Raw genomic sequence first — 17,131 nt, 5'->3', positions numbered from 1 at the left:
GTCTGTGTATGTACAAGCAATATAATGAAGCTAGAAGCCATGCGGTCCAAATCGCGAGTGTTTTCATGACATCCAAACTCCGTGAAAGTTTGTTTACTAGTTTTTAAAGGACGAAAACACTGCTTGTTTCGCTTTCAAAAGCGCGCCTGTGATTGGCTGTCGGCACTTGTCAATCTCGTACGTGGGCGGCGTCAGGTGACATATGATAGTGAGTTCCAGTAAGCGCACTTCAGAGTTTTGGTACACAGACATTCAACAAGCGACAGCAACAGGACCATCACATAATACTGGACTGGACTGGATTACTAAACTTTATAACAACACCAAGCTGATGCCGTTCTAGCCACGTTGTGACTTTTCAGTCGTTTCCAATGTAACCAAGTCAGTTTAAAGTAACTGTTTGTTCTTTCGCGTTTCACGTCATATTTTCTTTTGTCTGTCATATGTGACATTTTAAGACACAAACAGTATCGCTGGTACCATGGCTGACGCAGCCCAAAACCAGATGGTCGAGATCGACCCGGACTTCGAGCCGCTCTCCAGACCCCGCTCCTGTACTTGGCCGCTGCCGCGTCCGGAGTTCCCCAACCCCGCCGCCGCCGACTCCAACACATCGTCCCCGGCTCCGTCCGTCAAGCAGGAGCCCTCCAGCAACACGGACTTTATCAACAACCTCAGTTTGCTGGAAGAGAATGAGGACTACCCTGATCAGAAGCCCCTCATGCTGTGCGGCGATTTCCAATGCCAGGAGAACTGCATCCACCAGCAGCAAATCCCGAGCCGCCAGCAACAGGTGCCTGTGCTCTCCTCTCCGGTGGCCGCCGCCGCTGCAGCCGCGGCAGCCGCTCAGCGCAAGAGCAGCTCGTCCAGACGCAACGCCTGGGGAAATATGTCATACGCGGACCTGATTACCAAAGCCATCGAGAGCTCCCCCGAAAAACGGCTCACCTTGTCTCAGGTCTACGACTGGATGGTGAAAAACGTCCCTTATTTTAAGGACAAGGGGGATAGTAACAGCTCCGCTGGCTGGAAGGTATTTATGTTTTCAGTTTTGGTCTGTACACTCGTGCGTCAGTCGGTTGCACCTTGTGTTTTGGGGTTTTACGCCAAACAGTTCAACTTCTATAAACGCGTCTTGGCTCCCATGGTTCCCATTCAGTCTTGTGTGAACGCCCCTGCGTCATGCGAACTTTTGGGTTTTGCTTAGTTGGCATTGATTCTTGCTGTCCCGTGTGACCTAATTACTTAGTTTAGTTGCTGATTATTATGCATCCTTCACTTAATGTTTTAGGATTGTCAACAGTCTGCATTCATTCTCGTGTAGGACAGATGATTGCCTCTAGTTAGGCTACATGCAGGACATGGCGAGGTGGTGCACTGCAGTCAATAGTTCAAGTGCTGACCCATGTCACATGACAGGTCCCGAGTAACAAGTGTTTTATAGATGCCTGCTGACAGCAAAGACTTCTAGGATCTTTCCACATTTCCAGGTAGAACTCGTTGGAGTTGAAGTTAGGACAAGACAAAAACTTGGACCCAGTTCAAATACCAGACCCCTAAGTGCCAGACCACTACACAACCCCCTTAAAGTTCTGGTCACATTAGTGAAATTTTGTGGGATAAAAGACGATTTGTCTATTGTCAATGAAGTCTGACGCACAGCTCAGACAGATATCACTTTACCAAGCACACAGTGGATTCATATGACTAGCATTTGACACTGTATTTCACCTGCAAAATTTGCATAACAATGGTAAATGTGACCACCAGTGTTGCCAATTTAGCTACTTTGTAGCTAGATTTAGCGACAAGTTTAGTCTCCCTTTTGAGACTTTTTTCAAAAGTTTAGGGACAAATATAGCAACTTCTTGGACATTCTCATCTTGCCCACTGATCTACATTCATCTTTATATAGATCAGTGAATTTGCCATTGTGATGTCATCTAGTGACATTTAGCTACCAATTTTAGCTACTTTCAATTGAAAGCAGTTGGCAACACTGGTGACCACAGCTTGAGGTTGGGACTAATAAAAGAAACCCGGCCTAAAACAATACAAGGCTAAAGGCAATACAGACTAGAGGCCCGTTCACACCAAGAACGATAACTATAAATATAACTATAAAGACGATATTAGCGCTTAGAATCTGTTTATTCTAAGTGCATGCTCGTCTGTCGCTTTAAATTCTCGAGCTCGTGACAGTAGGATTGAATCTGATTGGCTGTCAATATTTTTATCGATAAAAATCGTTCTGAAAGTGATTCCAGCGATATCGTTTCTCTGTGCCGTTATCGTTATTGTTGTGGTGTGGACTCTGCTATTTTTTAATATTGAGAACGATTTTTAGAACTATATCTTTATCATTATCTTTATAGTTATCGTTCTTGGTGTGAACAGGCCTTTAGACTAGCACTGAGAAAATGCTGCATTTATCCAACACACTCATGAAAATTCATACCTTTTTATCTATTTTTGGCAAATTGGTGGCTATTATTAATTTATATTAATCACAGTTGTACTTTTTCATACAATCTGCCCACTGGTGGTTAGATTTAGGGGTGGACCTTCTTATTTTTATTTTTTTTAACTGTACATTTTCGTACAAATCACATTGTACACATTCATATAAAATCATCACCTCGTAACTAAAATAGTTGTTTTCTCATCAGATTGGGATGAATTTATTGCAACATTCCTTAATCAAGATAATCAGGTTTTCACCTTATTTTCATTTTTCCAAAAAGAGAAATTCCATTATAGGAAATAAATGTTATATTAATTGATTTAATTAACTGAATAAGCATTGTAAAAAAAAAAAAAAAAAAAGTTTAAATGGGTTAAATAAAGTTTTGAGGTCATGAAAAGACTAGAGGTTGAGGATTTTCGTACATTTGAAGAAGAGTTCAATGTAAGTGTGTCACAGATCCATACACTAGCACAAGATACGTGATCAGGTGGATCCTAATAAATCAGTTCTGGTGACACGCTTATGTTGTTGTACCACCGGTATGCCTGAACCACCCTGGCAACCGGAGAAACAGGAAAACAGTGCTTTTTATATCCATGGAAACCTCTTCGTTAAGTGGATCCAAAGTTGTGTTGTTAGGTGTAGTGCATCATCACACCGCACGCTATTAATATCCGCAGGATTAACTGTCAATACCCCCCTGATGTTTGCCAAGTATGCAAGCATGGCGGTCTACGCATGCAAGGAAAGATCCGCTCCACCCTCTGATTTATTGTGTGTCTGTGTGCCAGCATTCCACAATTGTCTTGCTTTTGTGCGTCCGTTGGGGAGGCGTATATGAGTTGATGACTGAATGCATTTGGAAACAGGCGCGTTTAACCTCTCTTACCTCTGATGACACATAATTCTTAGTAGCACGGGCAGCTCTCAGCACCTTTCCCACTCTTATCGGAAGCACATCTGATAAACCCAATGTCAAATCATGTGTGTGTTTGTTTTGTGGTAGTAAAACAGATATGATTTGTGCTGTGATCTGTGCTGATGCTGATCTGTGACTCATAATCGGGCAATGTTTTTGAGAACCACAGCAAATTTCCCGCAGGAACTGTTCAATTTTATTCTGATCTCATAAACAATGTGGCGCTGGTAATGATCAGTTAAAGGGTCCCTCGGGGGCACAGCTTCTGTCACTCCAAACCAATATGCTGAAACGAAGGAGAGGCTAAGTTTGAAAATCATCGGTTTTGAATTGTTTTAACAACCAGACAAATACATCATTTCATCTGAGGTTGTTTTGTTGGCGAATGGCTTTTATATATTTAAGATATTATTATTATTACTATTATTGTTATTATTATCAGTCGTAATAGTAGTATCTTAAAAACAGTTTTATATTTAATTATTAAATTATTGCATTATAAAATATATTTTATTAAATGATAATTTTTTTTTACATATAATAAAAATACATTGAGAATAAGACTTAATTTTTTTAATTAAATAAGAGACTGCATGGTTTATTTGTACTTTTAAAATGTATTTGTCGTATTGCATGACTAGTGAAATCAAAAACATTGATTAAAATGTGTGGAAAACTTTCTCTTTTACATCCATATGGATTTTAATCCAAAATCTTGGTGAAGAATGTAACTCGTAAGCTGTAACATGTTGGCAGGCATCTTTCTCCAGGCAGTCAGTTCTCTTTGGGAAGACACAGGGACGCAGGCACTTTACTTTTTGCCAGCTTTGTTTTCTCCAGAGAGCTGGTAGTCACACAGAGAAAAAAGCAAGGGTGAGAGGGGGAGAAATCTATCAGTGCTGCTCCTTGCACGCTCTGATCGTGACAAGAGAATTGAATCTTTGACAGCCCTAACACCCCCCAATCAACCCTCAGTGTTGAATCATCTGGCTAAATTGTCAGTTCGTGAAGCAGAGAAGAGCTCTGTATTGCTGCAGTCTGGGCTTCAGTCCAGGGGATAAAGTAACTCTTTTTGGCAAAGTAACACACAGTTTAATGTCACACCTCCAAAGGCTGAATTCTTGAAGCCAGGTTACCGTACACTAGTCACATTTTATCCCGTTCCCACAATCCACTGAAAACCAGTGTCAGTTACTCTAGCGCACTGATGTATTTTTGTATCAAGATGTTCACGAACTTTGGCATGTGAAATTTACATGGTAACAGATGTGCTTAAAGACTAACTGTGCATTAGTTAAATGGTGACGTTGTTTAGTGAAGGGAAACAGAAAACAGTTCAAAGGAACAGTGAATACCAGACGCTGAATACACATTCCTCAGTGATCAGTTGAGATAAATCTTACATTTACTGACTCTTTAGCTTCAGTTAAATCAATGTTTTGTAACTGTTTTTCAGGTTGGATACCTGCTTTAATATACTTGAATTTAATATATAATAATAATAAAAAGCATACAGTATTTATTCAGACAATTATTTTACGATATAAAGGTAAATCGCATATAATTATATAAATGTATGTGTGTGTGTGTTATAATATTATCTCTATTTTTTATTTAATATATAATTTAATATATATCTATTCTGAATAAATACAATCTAAATAATATACAACATTGTACATTTCATATATATATAACAATAAGAATACACACAATTTATTAAATAATAATAAATAAAATTAAATAAAATATTTGTCATGAATATGTATGAATACATACAATTTGTTAAATAATAATAAATATAATTAAATAAAGTATTTGTTATCATACATTCTTTTTAGAATTCTGACTGTAATAACTGTTGTGATATCTATAGAGAAAACTGTCACATTTAGACATGCATTGTTTAGAGCATTTTCCTTCCAGATTTTAGTGCATGGCAAATTACCTCTATTAATAGGGAATGGAACCTAGTGAGTCAGCCATCTCGGAGTAACTTGACATGATTGCTCATCTCTTCTCCGCAGAGAACGTCCTTAGCACATCATTTACCATCAAGGGACATTTTTTGAACATATTTCAACAGATTTTGAACCAGATTATTGCTGTGTTTTATTTATTTATTTAATCATTTTTACTCCTCTATTATGAATAACCATAACCACTAATCCACAGGTTCAGTCTAGTTTGAGTTTTCAATTCCGAATTTGCAAAGGCACAAGCTATTACAATACATATGAGTCTGATGCTTTCTCTAGAGAGGCCCTTGTGTTGTGCTGGAAGCTCCTGTAGTGTACAGTATATCTGTCTGTAGAGTTGTAAACTTTAGTTGCTCTTGCATGTGTTGGTTTTGAAAGGTTACACGTGATATGAGGTCTCTGAGTGTTTCTAAACAAACATGCCTAGATGGTTCAGTTTGATCTGTCCTGTGTTGTTCCTGCTCTTGCTATATCTATGAAACATACGTCACTCTCGCAGTGTAAATATTTGATGCAGGTCTCTGTCGCCAATCACTTGAGCGCTGTTTGATGTCCGCAATCGATTTTCCTGTCCTGTGGTATGTCACACTTTGCTCCTGTGATAACCCATCCTCCAATCAACACTTTTGAAAACCGTTTTCAAAATATAGACCTCAATTCAGGTACATTCACCTTGGCCATCTAAGAAAACAGTTTGGCTCAGAAATATTGTACAATATTTTTTTGTGGATGTCATGTGATGATAAGATTGGAATATCAATGTAATGCAGTTATGATATAAAAGTAACCATAAAAACAATAATAATAATTATTATTATGCTTATATAATAATTTTAGTATTATTAGTATAGTATTATTATAGAATTATAATACTGAAGGTTAAAAACTATTTGTAAACAAAAATGTGCATTGTATATTAAGCTAGCCTATATTTAGTATTAAGTCTGGTATATTTATTTTTTATTAAATTTGAATGATTATTATTATTATTATTATTATCTTTTACAAATTTACTAATGTCTATCATGGTCAAACATTGGGTTGATATCAGTGTATAACTACTAAGTTAATGTGTTGTGCAGATGCTTGCTCAGTGGAGATAGTAATCTGAAAGAAAATTAGCAGATTCCACCTGACCCTGCATACTGTTTATATAATTGATGCTGCGGAATGTATTTTTTACCGAAACTAAAATGAAAGTTTTCAGTTAGCGAAAAACTAAAACCAAAAACAAAGTTTATTTAATAATCAATTAATATTTAATAATAAGCACACAAATGAGTCGTAAATAAACATTTACATTGCACATTATGGAATCACATAAATATTGAATACTTATTTATTTATTTAATGCCATTTTTAAGATACTTTTTTTCTTTGAGGACGCTAGTTGGGTTCTGAAAAACTGCCCCTGTGATGCTCACATTGCCTTCTGCTCTATTACTGCGAGAAAGAGCAGTTAATTCCTTGAAGAGCTGAGAACATTAGATGTAACATCATTCCAAGAATCACATATTTTGGCTGAAGGAAATCTGTGTCTTGCTTGTGAAGCTCCTGCTGGGACAGTGCAGTCAGCCCTTGTACTTAAGTATTAAGGATACTTGCATTCATCCAAAAGCCCTGACCTCCCCTCCGTTCTCACCCCTTCCCTCGTCTCGCATCCTGGCAACAGCCTCTCTTCTGGCTGTCGCTTGTGCTTACGCATGGGTCGCTACACTTAATCAAATATGACTCTGCATAAACTGGGTCTTTGGCTGTTATTTTTTAACTGTAAAAGCTGGGCTAGGCCAAAGCGACAGATAGAGCGCTCCTCGGTCATCTCCTCAGGCTCTGGCTGCCTGACGCGCGCTTTCGCTTGAGTTCAGATAAGGCGACACTCATTAAAAGTTGCATAATGAAACGTTTACTGGAATCCGAGAGCTTCAGGCCAAAGTCTGGTGCCAATTGTTAGTCAGTGGAACTCCTTCAGTGGAGAGTGAGCGTGACGGGGTTGCTCTGCCTCTCTTGTGCACTAATGTGACCTGCATTTCCAAATGTAGACCCAACAAACTGACATAAAAGGGCCGGTGGACATGTAATTTTGGAGCACATTCCATCCCAGGCCTTTAGTCTTGCAATAAACCTCTTTTAACCTTTCCCTTCCTCCTGTCAGCTTGAAGTATCGCTATCCTTTCTTTCAGTCTACACCCTGTTATGGGGAATGTTTTATGTGCTGAATCACTATTCCTGGCATGCTAGTAGTAGCCATATGTGCATACGGGTGTGAAGGTGTCGTGTATGAAAAAACAGTGTCATATGGTTGTGCTTTTTGAAGGAACGTTTAGTTTGAAAGACTTGTTTGGTTTACTTCAGACTCTTTAAATCAGGGATATCCATCCTGCCCCAACACTTGCTTAAAATTTCTAGTAATCTTGAAGATCCTGATTAGCTGGTTCAGGTGTGTTTACTTAGGTTTGGCGCTAAACTCTGCAGCATAGTGGCACTCCAAGAGTAGGATTTGGACACCCCTGCTTTAAAGAGTTCTCCCAAAAATTTTATATCTGGCATTATTTAATTAGCTTAACTCATTCCAAATGACATACAACGACATTCATTCAGTATTCAATCAGTTCATATCTAGATTTAAAAAAATATATATAATCATAATACTTTAGGATTCAGGAATCAAACTGATCTGGTCACAATGGTTAGCAGCTCACTGGAGGGGAAGATTTTTTTTTGTGAATAATGACTTAAATTACTTAAGTCTATTGTATGGCTTCAGAAAATAGCTCAGAAGTCTGTCACAAGTAACATATTATTGTCCTTTTCCCATCATTTTAGAACCTGAGAGTCCTCATTCACTTTCATTACATGGAAAAGTCCAGGATATTCTTTAAAAAATGACCTTTGTCTTCTACAGAATAAAGAAAGCCTGCAGGTTTGGAACGATGTGAGGGAATAAATATAAATAAAAAGTACTAAAACATCCAATCCTGCTTCTGGAGGGAAGATGTCCTGTAGAGTTTAGGGCCAATGTTCCCCAACACACTTGCCTGGAAGTTTCTAGTAATCCTGAAGACCTGGATTAGCCAATTCAGGTCATTAGGATTTGAACTAAACTCTTCTGGTTAGTGGATTGGATACCCCTTTGGGCGAAATAGAGTTTACTAACAGTTGTTCTTATTTTGTTTATCAACAATGAGCTTAGGCAGTGTATTTTGAGCCGCGTTACATAGCGATTCGAGGTCCCTCACCTATGATGTAAGAGTGCACTGTGGTAAAACTTTCCAAGTAGGACAGTTCCGGCAAGTCCGCAGCAGACCTTAAAAACCATCTGGTGCATTTAAACTTTGGACGAGGTGGAGGGGGGAAGTATTTTGGGGCTCAACAGAGCCAACGGGGGTTAGCATTCCTCTCCCCACACCCTCCTGTGCTCATCTGCCTGTCTGGGCAGGGTGACAGGGTGGCGTAACCGGTCTCGCTGTGGTCAGAACACGCTGATATCTCGACGGACCGCTGGCCGCAGCCCAGGGACAGAACATCACATCCTCATGATTCAGTTTAACAGGGTTGGGGATTGCATGAGGTAACAGGCCACAGAGCTGCATGTTGGCAGGATTGCTGTTTGGGTTGCAACATGCTCCCCCCCCCCATAACATATAAATACAAGGAGAAAGATGGCAAATATTTGGACATACATGTCGGACAGACAGTTTCACCACTGATTATATGTTTCAGCGATTATGTAGACGTTTGGAGCCTTTGGCTATTATAAGGTGACCAGATTTCTGAAATGAAAACCGGGGGCATTTCTAGTCCAGCGGTCAACATATAGTTCAGATTTCCAATGTTATTATCTATGAATTAAAAAAAAAAGTATTGTCTGACTTGGCTGTTACCACACAAATATATTAAGGTTTCCCGGTCAGTATTTAGGTAGCAACTTACTTAAAGTTTTGTTTTACACTTGCTGCTCTTTCTACAATGTTTGTAACACTGGTTGCGTGACTTCAAACACGTAATATTAACCTACAGGTCAGAGATATTCTGGAAATTTGGCACAGCAAAATCCAACTGAAGGAATTTGTACCAACTGGTTTGTTTTTCCTTCTCTTTGCAAGATTTAAGATCCCATCTGATGCTAAGGGTAGACATACTGGACCATTTAAAACCAAATAGTCATGGGGAGTGAGTCAGAGTGAGTCACAAAGTTATTTGGTATGATGGCAGTAGGTGAACACGGCACCAGTGTAAGAAACTCATCTACTCTATCTTCACTGTAAATCAGCGCTCTCATTAAAGGGCTCAACGTGTGATGGAAAACAAGATTTTCCTTGAGTTAGAAACAACATCGATATCCTCTAACAGTCACAATGTTAAGCTTCCTCCCCAGTTCACCTGTGCCATTTATTTAAAATGTTTGAATGGTAAACAATATTAACTTACTGATTTTATACACCAGTTCAATAAACAAACAAGATCACATTTGCAATCATGCAGATTTTCAAGAAAAATTATTTGCACTCTTGCACTCTTGCTCATGTAATATTGCTAAACTATATAATATTATATAAATAAAATACATTCTTCATAATTCCACGCTGTTGGGATTCACTTGAAAGATTTTACATACTGGTATTTCTTTGATCCCTCTGTGAATATGACCAAAGGTGTTGTTTTACATGTATTAAAGAGACAGCCAAGCTAAACTTACTGGGTTGTACATTTAAAAAAACAAAAAAAAACTTTGCTCTCTTTCTCCTCATCTTCGTCCTCCTTATCACTGGCTCACGAATTTGCTGGCTTCTGCTGCACAGCAGCTTATAACTGAACGTGTAAATGGTCACTTCAGTGACCTCCATGTTTACTTCCGTATGACAGCATGCTTCTTTCGCACATGTGGGTCAGTTCAGGACTATCATTCTTTCACACTGGAATCTAATATTGGCCACGTTTAAAAATGATAATGTGAACAGCCATACAAAAATCACACCTGAGCAATAAATTGGAATTGTTTGCTTGCAGTGTGAATGTAGCCTAAGATGACATATAGGTCTGGGCTGGAGCAGGTTGCATTAATGCATTATTTTTCTTCATAATTAATCGCACCAAATTAAGGCGTTAAATCGACAGCCATAATTTTTGTTGAAAAAAACTAATACTTTTATTGAGAAAGAGACAATAAAGGCTATTACACTGTTACATAAAAATCCAAATTAAATGCTTCTTTCTAGTCATCAAAAATCCTGAAGAAATGTATTAGTTTCCACAAAAGTATTAAGCAGCAGCGCAACTGTTTTTACATTGATAATAATAATAAATACAGTATTTCTTGAGCAGCAAATCAGTATATTAGAATGATTTCTGAAGGATCATGTGACACTGAAAACTGGAGACAAATGTTGACACTCTTTTCAACCTTGTATACAGGCACTTTTATGTGTATGTAGGTCAGCACAATATTATGGAAATATAATTGGTGTATAGGTGTGGAGAGCCGAGTCGTGATGAAAAGAAAATCACTTTGTGCACTTTGCCAGCAGAAATTATGTTTGTCATTAGGCAGCGCTACTTCGGAAGAAGATTGAGCTGTCACGTCACATTTCCTGTTAAAAAGAAGAGGTTCATATGCTGCTGAGTGACAAATGAGGGAGTCAGACCGATAAGAGTGATGGACGGGACCACCCAGATGGATCACAGGGGCCACCACTCAGCAAGCTACACTTTGCCCCTTTTTGGGTCATTTTTGTGCATGGAAGTGAAAGAGAGAGAGAAATATGCGCCTTCATGCCAGAATTTGTGTGCAAGTATATTGTAGCCATCACTTTTATGAGCCTGCCGGCTGCTGAGGCCCCAAACCGCAGGCATTACCCTCTCCACTGTTGTGCAACTCCTGCCCTAAAGCGATTATACGTGGTGCCTGTCAGACTGGCCCACTATTATGACACATAGACACAGAGTGACTGGCTCATGCTCACACAAACACACTCTCACACACATAGACATGCCTTTACACACAACATTCAAACATTGACCCACTTCTGTGCCAAAAAGCACAGTACTTCATCTTGATTTTGTATCAAGATTGATAGAGAATATGGAAATGTTAACATTTTAGTTTTATCAGGCATACACTGTGGGATTTCATTTGACATAATTTACATATTTACATTTGTGTCTTCCTGCCTTTTTTTATTTTATTTTTTATAAGAAGTTAAGAATGATGAATCCAATATGATGAATAAAAAAAAAAGATGTCTGTACAATCAGTCAAATTGTGATATGGACAAGTGTATGTAAATATAAAAGTGCAAAAAGACTGCTATTTAAATGTGAAGTCTACCCATCAAAATAAACGTTTGCTTGAAGAAATTGTGACAGAAATATCGGTTACACTTTATTTTAAGGTGTCCTTGTTATAGTGTAATTATACATTTAAAGGGTCATAGGATGCTACATGCACTTTTACAAGTAGTTTGAACTGAAATGTGTGTTGGCAGTGTGTGTACACAACCACCCTATAATGATAAAAATCCACCCAGTGTTTTTTTTTTTATTCTGGTTAAATGTTTTCCCCTTTCATGAATACGGCTAAAGTAAACAGTCTCTCTGAGAGCAGCTCGGAGGAGAGGGGCGGGGTCAGCATAGCTCATTAACATTTAAAGGAAAATGCTACAAAAACGGCTTGATCTGAAAAGAGCTGTTTTTGACAGGGTAAAAAAAGGTGTTTTTTACACTACCATTGAGAAATTTTAACCAAACTATGTTACAGACTTTTCATTAATACCCTAAAGAATCATATCAACTTGTGGAAAATGGGCATCCTATGACCCCTTTAAGTACTGAGTAATATTAATTAACTACATGTACTTACTATATGGTTAGGGTTAGGATTAGGGTTTGGCTTAGGGTTACTTGCATGTAATTATGCATAATTAATTGTTAATATAATAGTAAATAAATGTAACATATGTAACAAGGACACCTTGTTACCGAAATATATTACTATTGTACAGTAGAATGTACTTGGTAGTATAATAATCATCATCATCATCTTTAGCTCTTTGATGATGAATCTAGAAAATTTAAAACCGACAATGCAGAATTGATTACTAATTAAATGATTATTAAAATGTATCTAAACCATTCAAATGAAATCTAGGCATATTAAAACTTAAAATGGAAGAAAATGAAATATGGGGGGAAAAAAATTAATAAATAAATTTCACTGGTCCCTAAAAATGTAAGTTTTAGTTTAAAAAAGGTTGTTAAATTGTTTAATTTTTATTATGTCAATTAATTAGACATGCTTTTTGATTAATAAAAATGAATTTAAATATTAAAACGGAAGCAGGGAAAAATGTGGAAAAAAAAAGATTTGGGAAAAAATTAAACGGATTTGGGAAAAAAAAATCATAGGCCCTACCCTGTGACTGTAACCTGTTTTCACTGGTTCTTTTGAGCTGTGTGTGTGTGGTGGCTTTTTTTGTGATAGTGAATTCCTGGGTTGAGGCCGAGCCATTTGGGCAGATTAAACGTGTGCCCACATGTGTGCTCCGTTTTGTTTCAATGAATCATTCATGTCGATGTTGGCCTGCCGACTCACTGAGGCTGAACACAACACAGTAGAGTGAAAAAACAAGTGGCTGGAGTTTTTAGCCGCTTCGCTCTGTTTTGTTTTGTTTCTGATTGTTCGCTCCATGTTGTTGATGTTTTGGTGACCAATATTTCCATGCATCAGTCTCTTCCTGTCAAAGGCGCTGGGGTTTCTGTGACTCATACAAAACTTGGAGTGAAAAGCTGGATCGACCTCTCTGTGGAATGTGTGTCTGTAGTGTAGATGTTCATGTTATAGTGACTGTAATTTGCACTGAATGCCGAATAAAATCCAAAAACCAGTTCCAAAATTACAATCCAAAAACAAGTTCAAACTGCTTCTTGCTAATATGCAAAATATTTATGTACATATATATATATATAAAAAAGTCTGTAATCAAAAGAGTAGGAAGATATTATAATTTATATTATTATAATGTCAATAGTAATAATTTATCACCAAAGGTATATTGTAAAATAAAAGAATAATATATAAATACTATAGTAGATGTAAAATATAATATGTAATAATACAATACAATAGATTATAAAATAGTTATATATTATTATATAAAAATTGAAAGAAAAAAATGATACACTGTATCCACATTAGTCACAATATGACCATCAGTTTAGGCCCAATCCCAATTCTATTTTATACCCCTTCCCCTTCCCCTACCACGTAGGCGTGAAAATATTCCCCAAAGAATTGGGACACCACTACTATACGTCACACGTCATCTAGCTCCTACAATACACAAACCTATACTGGTGTGCTGGTGTGCATTAGAGCCTATTATATAGGCCATTCTATATTAATGAGCTGCTTACTGACCCACACACACACACACACACATATATATATTTATCGGAGATCGCGCAGCTCACACATCCAGGAGAAAAGAAACTTGTCAATGCTGCCCCACAACGTTTATTAATAACAGTTTAAATACTGAATCGCTACATTATATTTTCCAGCAACGAGGGGATAAAATCGCTGTTTTTTAAGTAAACTCACTCTAAAAAGAGAAACGCACAGATGCGCATACACGCAACTTTCATCTCTTTCTCTCTCTCTCTCGCTCTCTCGAATTGGCAATATTTGAGAAAAGGGTTTAGTGATTTCTAATTATTGGGGGGACTAGCCCCCCTCAATGTCTATGGTGGTTATCGCCCTGATCAGACATGAAAATATGTTGTGGCACTATCGTGCAGTCTATAACGATATGACGTTAGTTAGCAAATATTAGTAGCAAACATTTCTTTGAGTAACATGAACGTAAATATGAACTCACAATTGAATGTAACATAAAACAAATGATTACTTTTCGTTAAAATCTTTATTAATTCCAAAAATGCATACACTTATGTGTCTTTTTGTTAGCTCGGGCAGCTATGTTGCCCCTGAAGCCGGTTTACGCTGAGATAATTCATACCCCTTCGTTTGTTCATACCCCTTCGTTTGAAGTGTTGTCCCGAAAAATCTTCGTTTGAAGGGCTGTTTGGCCCTTCCCCTTACCCCTCCAACCAAAAGAGAATTGAGACACCCCTACCCCTTCACGTGAACGTGCGAAACGGAGGGGTAGGGGAAAGGGGAAGGGCTAAGGGGTAGAATTGGGATTGGGCCTAAGTTCTCTTCTGTTTTGAACTCATGACTTTGATTAAGTCAAGGCCATGTGGCAGTGCACTGATGATGTCATCACTGAACGAGAGAGTGCTGACTCTGACGCCACATGAGTGGCCTCTTCCTGTTCTCCTGTTTCCTCTAAATCACCTCCCAAGCCTTCCTTTCATCCTTCCCTTTCTTAACCTCTTTCCTCTTCCACATTCCTCGTCTCCCACAAGGAACCGTCGGAATGTTACAGCAGTTGAAGTGGAATCTGCATGATAGATAGGGCTTTTGGCTGATGCCTCATGGAAGCCAAGAGGGATCGAATTCAACGTCCAATTAGATCTGGCCTCTGATCTGCACACGTCTTTACTTGATCTGAACCAGAACTGCTTGTGCTGCTTGTGTTACTATAAATCATTGTATTTAGAAACTAAACCTTTTTATTCTCATTTATATAACTGCTCATTAATAATTAATAGTTATTTTCCCTGCTGTAATACAATTTTTTTTAAGTCTGTGTTATTTTAGTACCATTATATAGTATTAGTATATAACGATATTACTTGTATTTAATAATATTTTTAATTAGCTTTTATTTTTAGATGTTTGTTTTGTTTTAATTTTAGTTTGCTTTAGTAATATCTTTAGCTTTATTTTATTTTAGTTTTAGTAATTTTCTACTACTTCAACAACATTAAAGACAACATTTCTTTCATCAAATATGTTTATATTTTATTTAAGCTATTTCAATTACAAAATCATTTTTAATAGCTTTAGTTTTAGTTAGTGGTCGACCGATATCGTCAAAGCCGATATATTGACCGATATTTGGGATTTTTTTCATTATCGACATCAGCAATCAGTTTTTCAGAAAAAATGTACTTAAAGCTTTTATGTATAATACATTTTAAAGGATTATTAAACAGGTATAATGCATTACATTTATTCATAATGTGCAATGTAATACATTATATCTTCATGTAAATAATCATAAATAATTATTTAATATATTACATTTAAAATGCATAGGGTAACAATGAATTCCTAAGTGTTATAATGTATCAACTGTGGTTACAATTATTCATGAAATTGTACTGTACAATGCATCATAAGGTGCATTAAAAGGCATAAGTAATGCACTAAAACTATTTGTATAATGCATTACACATAAAGGCTTTAAGTAAATTATTACCAAACCGTTTTATCAAGAAGGACGTTCATCTGATAAGCCAGTCGCCTACTACCTTCAGATTTCAGACTACAAGTCTTCCTTTTCCCACCTAATGCTTTTGTGAAGTACCTCTATCAACATCACACCGTTTTCGTTCGCTTAGGCCAGAGGAGAACTGGTCCCCAGTTTTGGAGGAGGCGTGGCTTTGGAGAGTGATTTGGAGGGAGGGTGGGATCTTATGTTTTCAAAGCTAGCTTGCTATTGCTAGCCTCTCTGAAATTGCCTACCCTACCTTTATACAAAGAAAGTAAAATACAAAAAAATCTGTTACAGTATTTGCTGAAAAATGTGGGTGACCAAACAGTTTCTGGTTCCCGTTCACTTCCATAGTATTTTTTTTCCATACTAAGTCAATGTGGACCAGCAACTGTTTGGCTACCCACTTTCTTCAAAATATCTTCTTTTATGTTCAACAGAATCTTAATTTTATTCATAAGCTTCATAAACAAAATATAATTTTTTAATTAATTAGTTTGATTTCAGGGTAAAATAGAACCCAGAAAAGTATGTGACATTTACTGTAATAGGGCTTTCTTGCGTCAATACATCTATGAATATTTCACTTACTTTGTGTTTTTCATTAAAAAAAGTAATAATATACAAAGAAAAATTTAAGGGGGTCTGAATACTTTCCGTACCCACTGTATATATATATATAAATTTACTGTCTGTAATCAAATTAACCTGCATCCTTGATTTGACCACTTCCTGTTGCTTGAATTAAGCATTCTCTTCAAGTACGCTTTCCACTTTGCTAAATATTTTAAATTCTTTCACCATAAAGTGCGTCATGGCATTCATATATAAGTGTCAGTTTAGATGTGGCCTGTAAACTCTGTAATCCACTCATACACAAGTCATCTGGTATGATTTCACGAAGCAGACGGACATATTCAATGCAAACCAAGCAACTGAGTCTTTTTTCCCCTCTTACACATATAGTGGCATGACAGACTTAACCAACTCATCATTAGTCATTTATTTGCGCAACAACACATTCATTCTACCTATTGTCTATTGTATAGTGCTGACTTGCTTTATATCTCACCTCTAAAGAGACCTACATTGTTGGCATTTTAAATTGGTTTTACTGAAATAATTAAAGATGATGGCAGTGTGAAGCAGCAGCATTAGCCTCATATTTGTAGCATGAGTTGAATATCTAATAGAGCTCACAGTTAGAAATGTGCTTCATCTAAAACCCTGCAGGCCAACCACTCACAGTTCAAACTTACATGACCTCAAATTAATTTTAAGAATTGTTAACTCGCATTTAAAGTGAACGCATGTCAGAGATCATCACTCTTGATACCATTAGCATTTTCTTCAGCATGATCATAGTATG

The 17,131-nt window shown here is 37.2% G+C and overlaps 1 protein-coding gene across 2 annotated transcripts in view; it reads left to right on the top strand.

Moving 5' to 3' along the window:
• Positions 1-2: 2 nt before the first annotated feature.
• LOC107593464 (forkhead box protein O1-A) overlaps positions 3-17,131 on the top strand; it is a 42,010-nt gene continuing 24,881 nt past the window's right edge. For both annotated transcript variants that reach the window (XM_016283193.1, XM_016283192.1), the window contains exon 1: positions 3-1,033. In XM_016283193.1, coding sequence (XP_016138679.1) covers positions 482-1,033 — 552 coding nt within the window. In that variant the 5' untranslated portion in view covers positions 3-481. The remainder of the gene's footprint in view (positions 1,034-17,131) is intronic.

The sequence above is a fragment of the Sinocyclocheilus grahami genome, unplaced genomic scaffold, assembly GCF_001515645.1.
Source record: "Sinocyclocheilus grahami isolate Dianchi unplaced genomic scaffold, SAMN03320097.WGS_v1.1 scaffold171.1, whole genome shotgun sequence".
NCBI classification, from domain to species: domain Eukaryota; kingdom Metazoa; phylum Chordata; class Actinopteri; order Cypriniformes; family Cyprinidae; genus Sinocyclocheilus; species Sinocyclocheilus grahami.
Note: the sequence above shows the minus strand (reverse complement) of the source record. Positions and strands in the feature narration are given on the sequence as shown.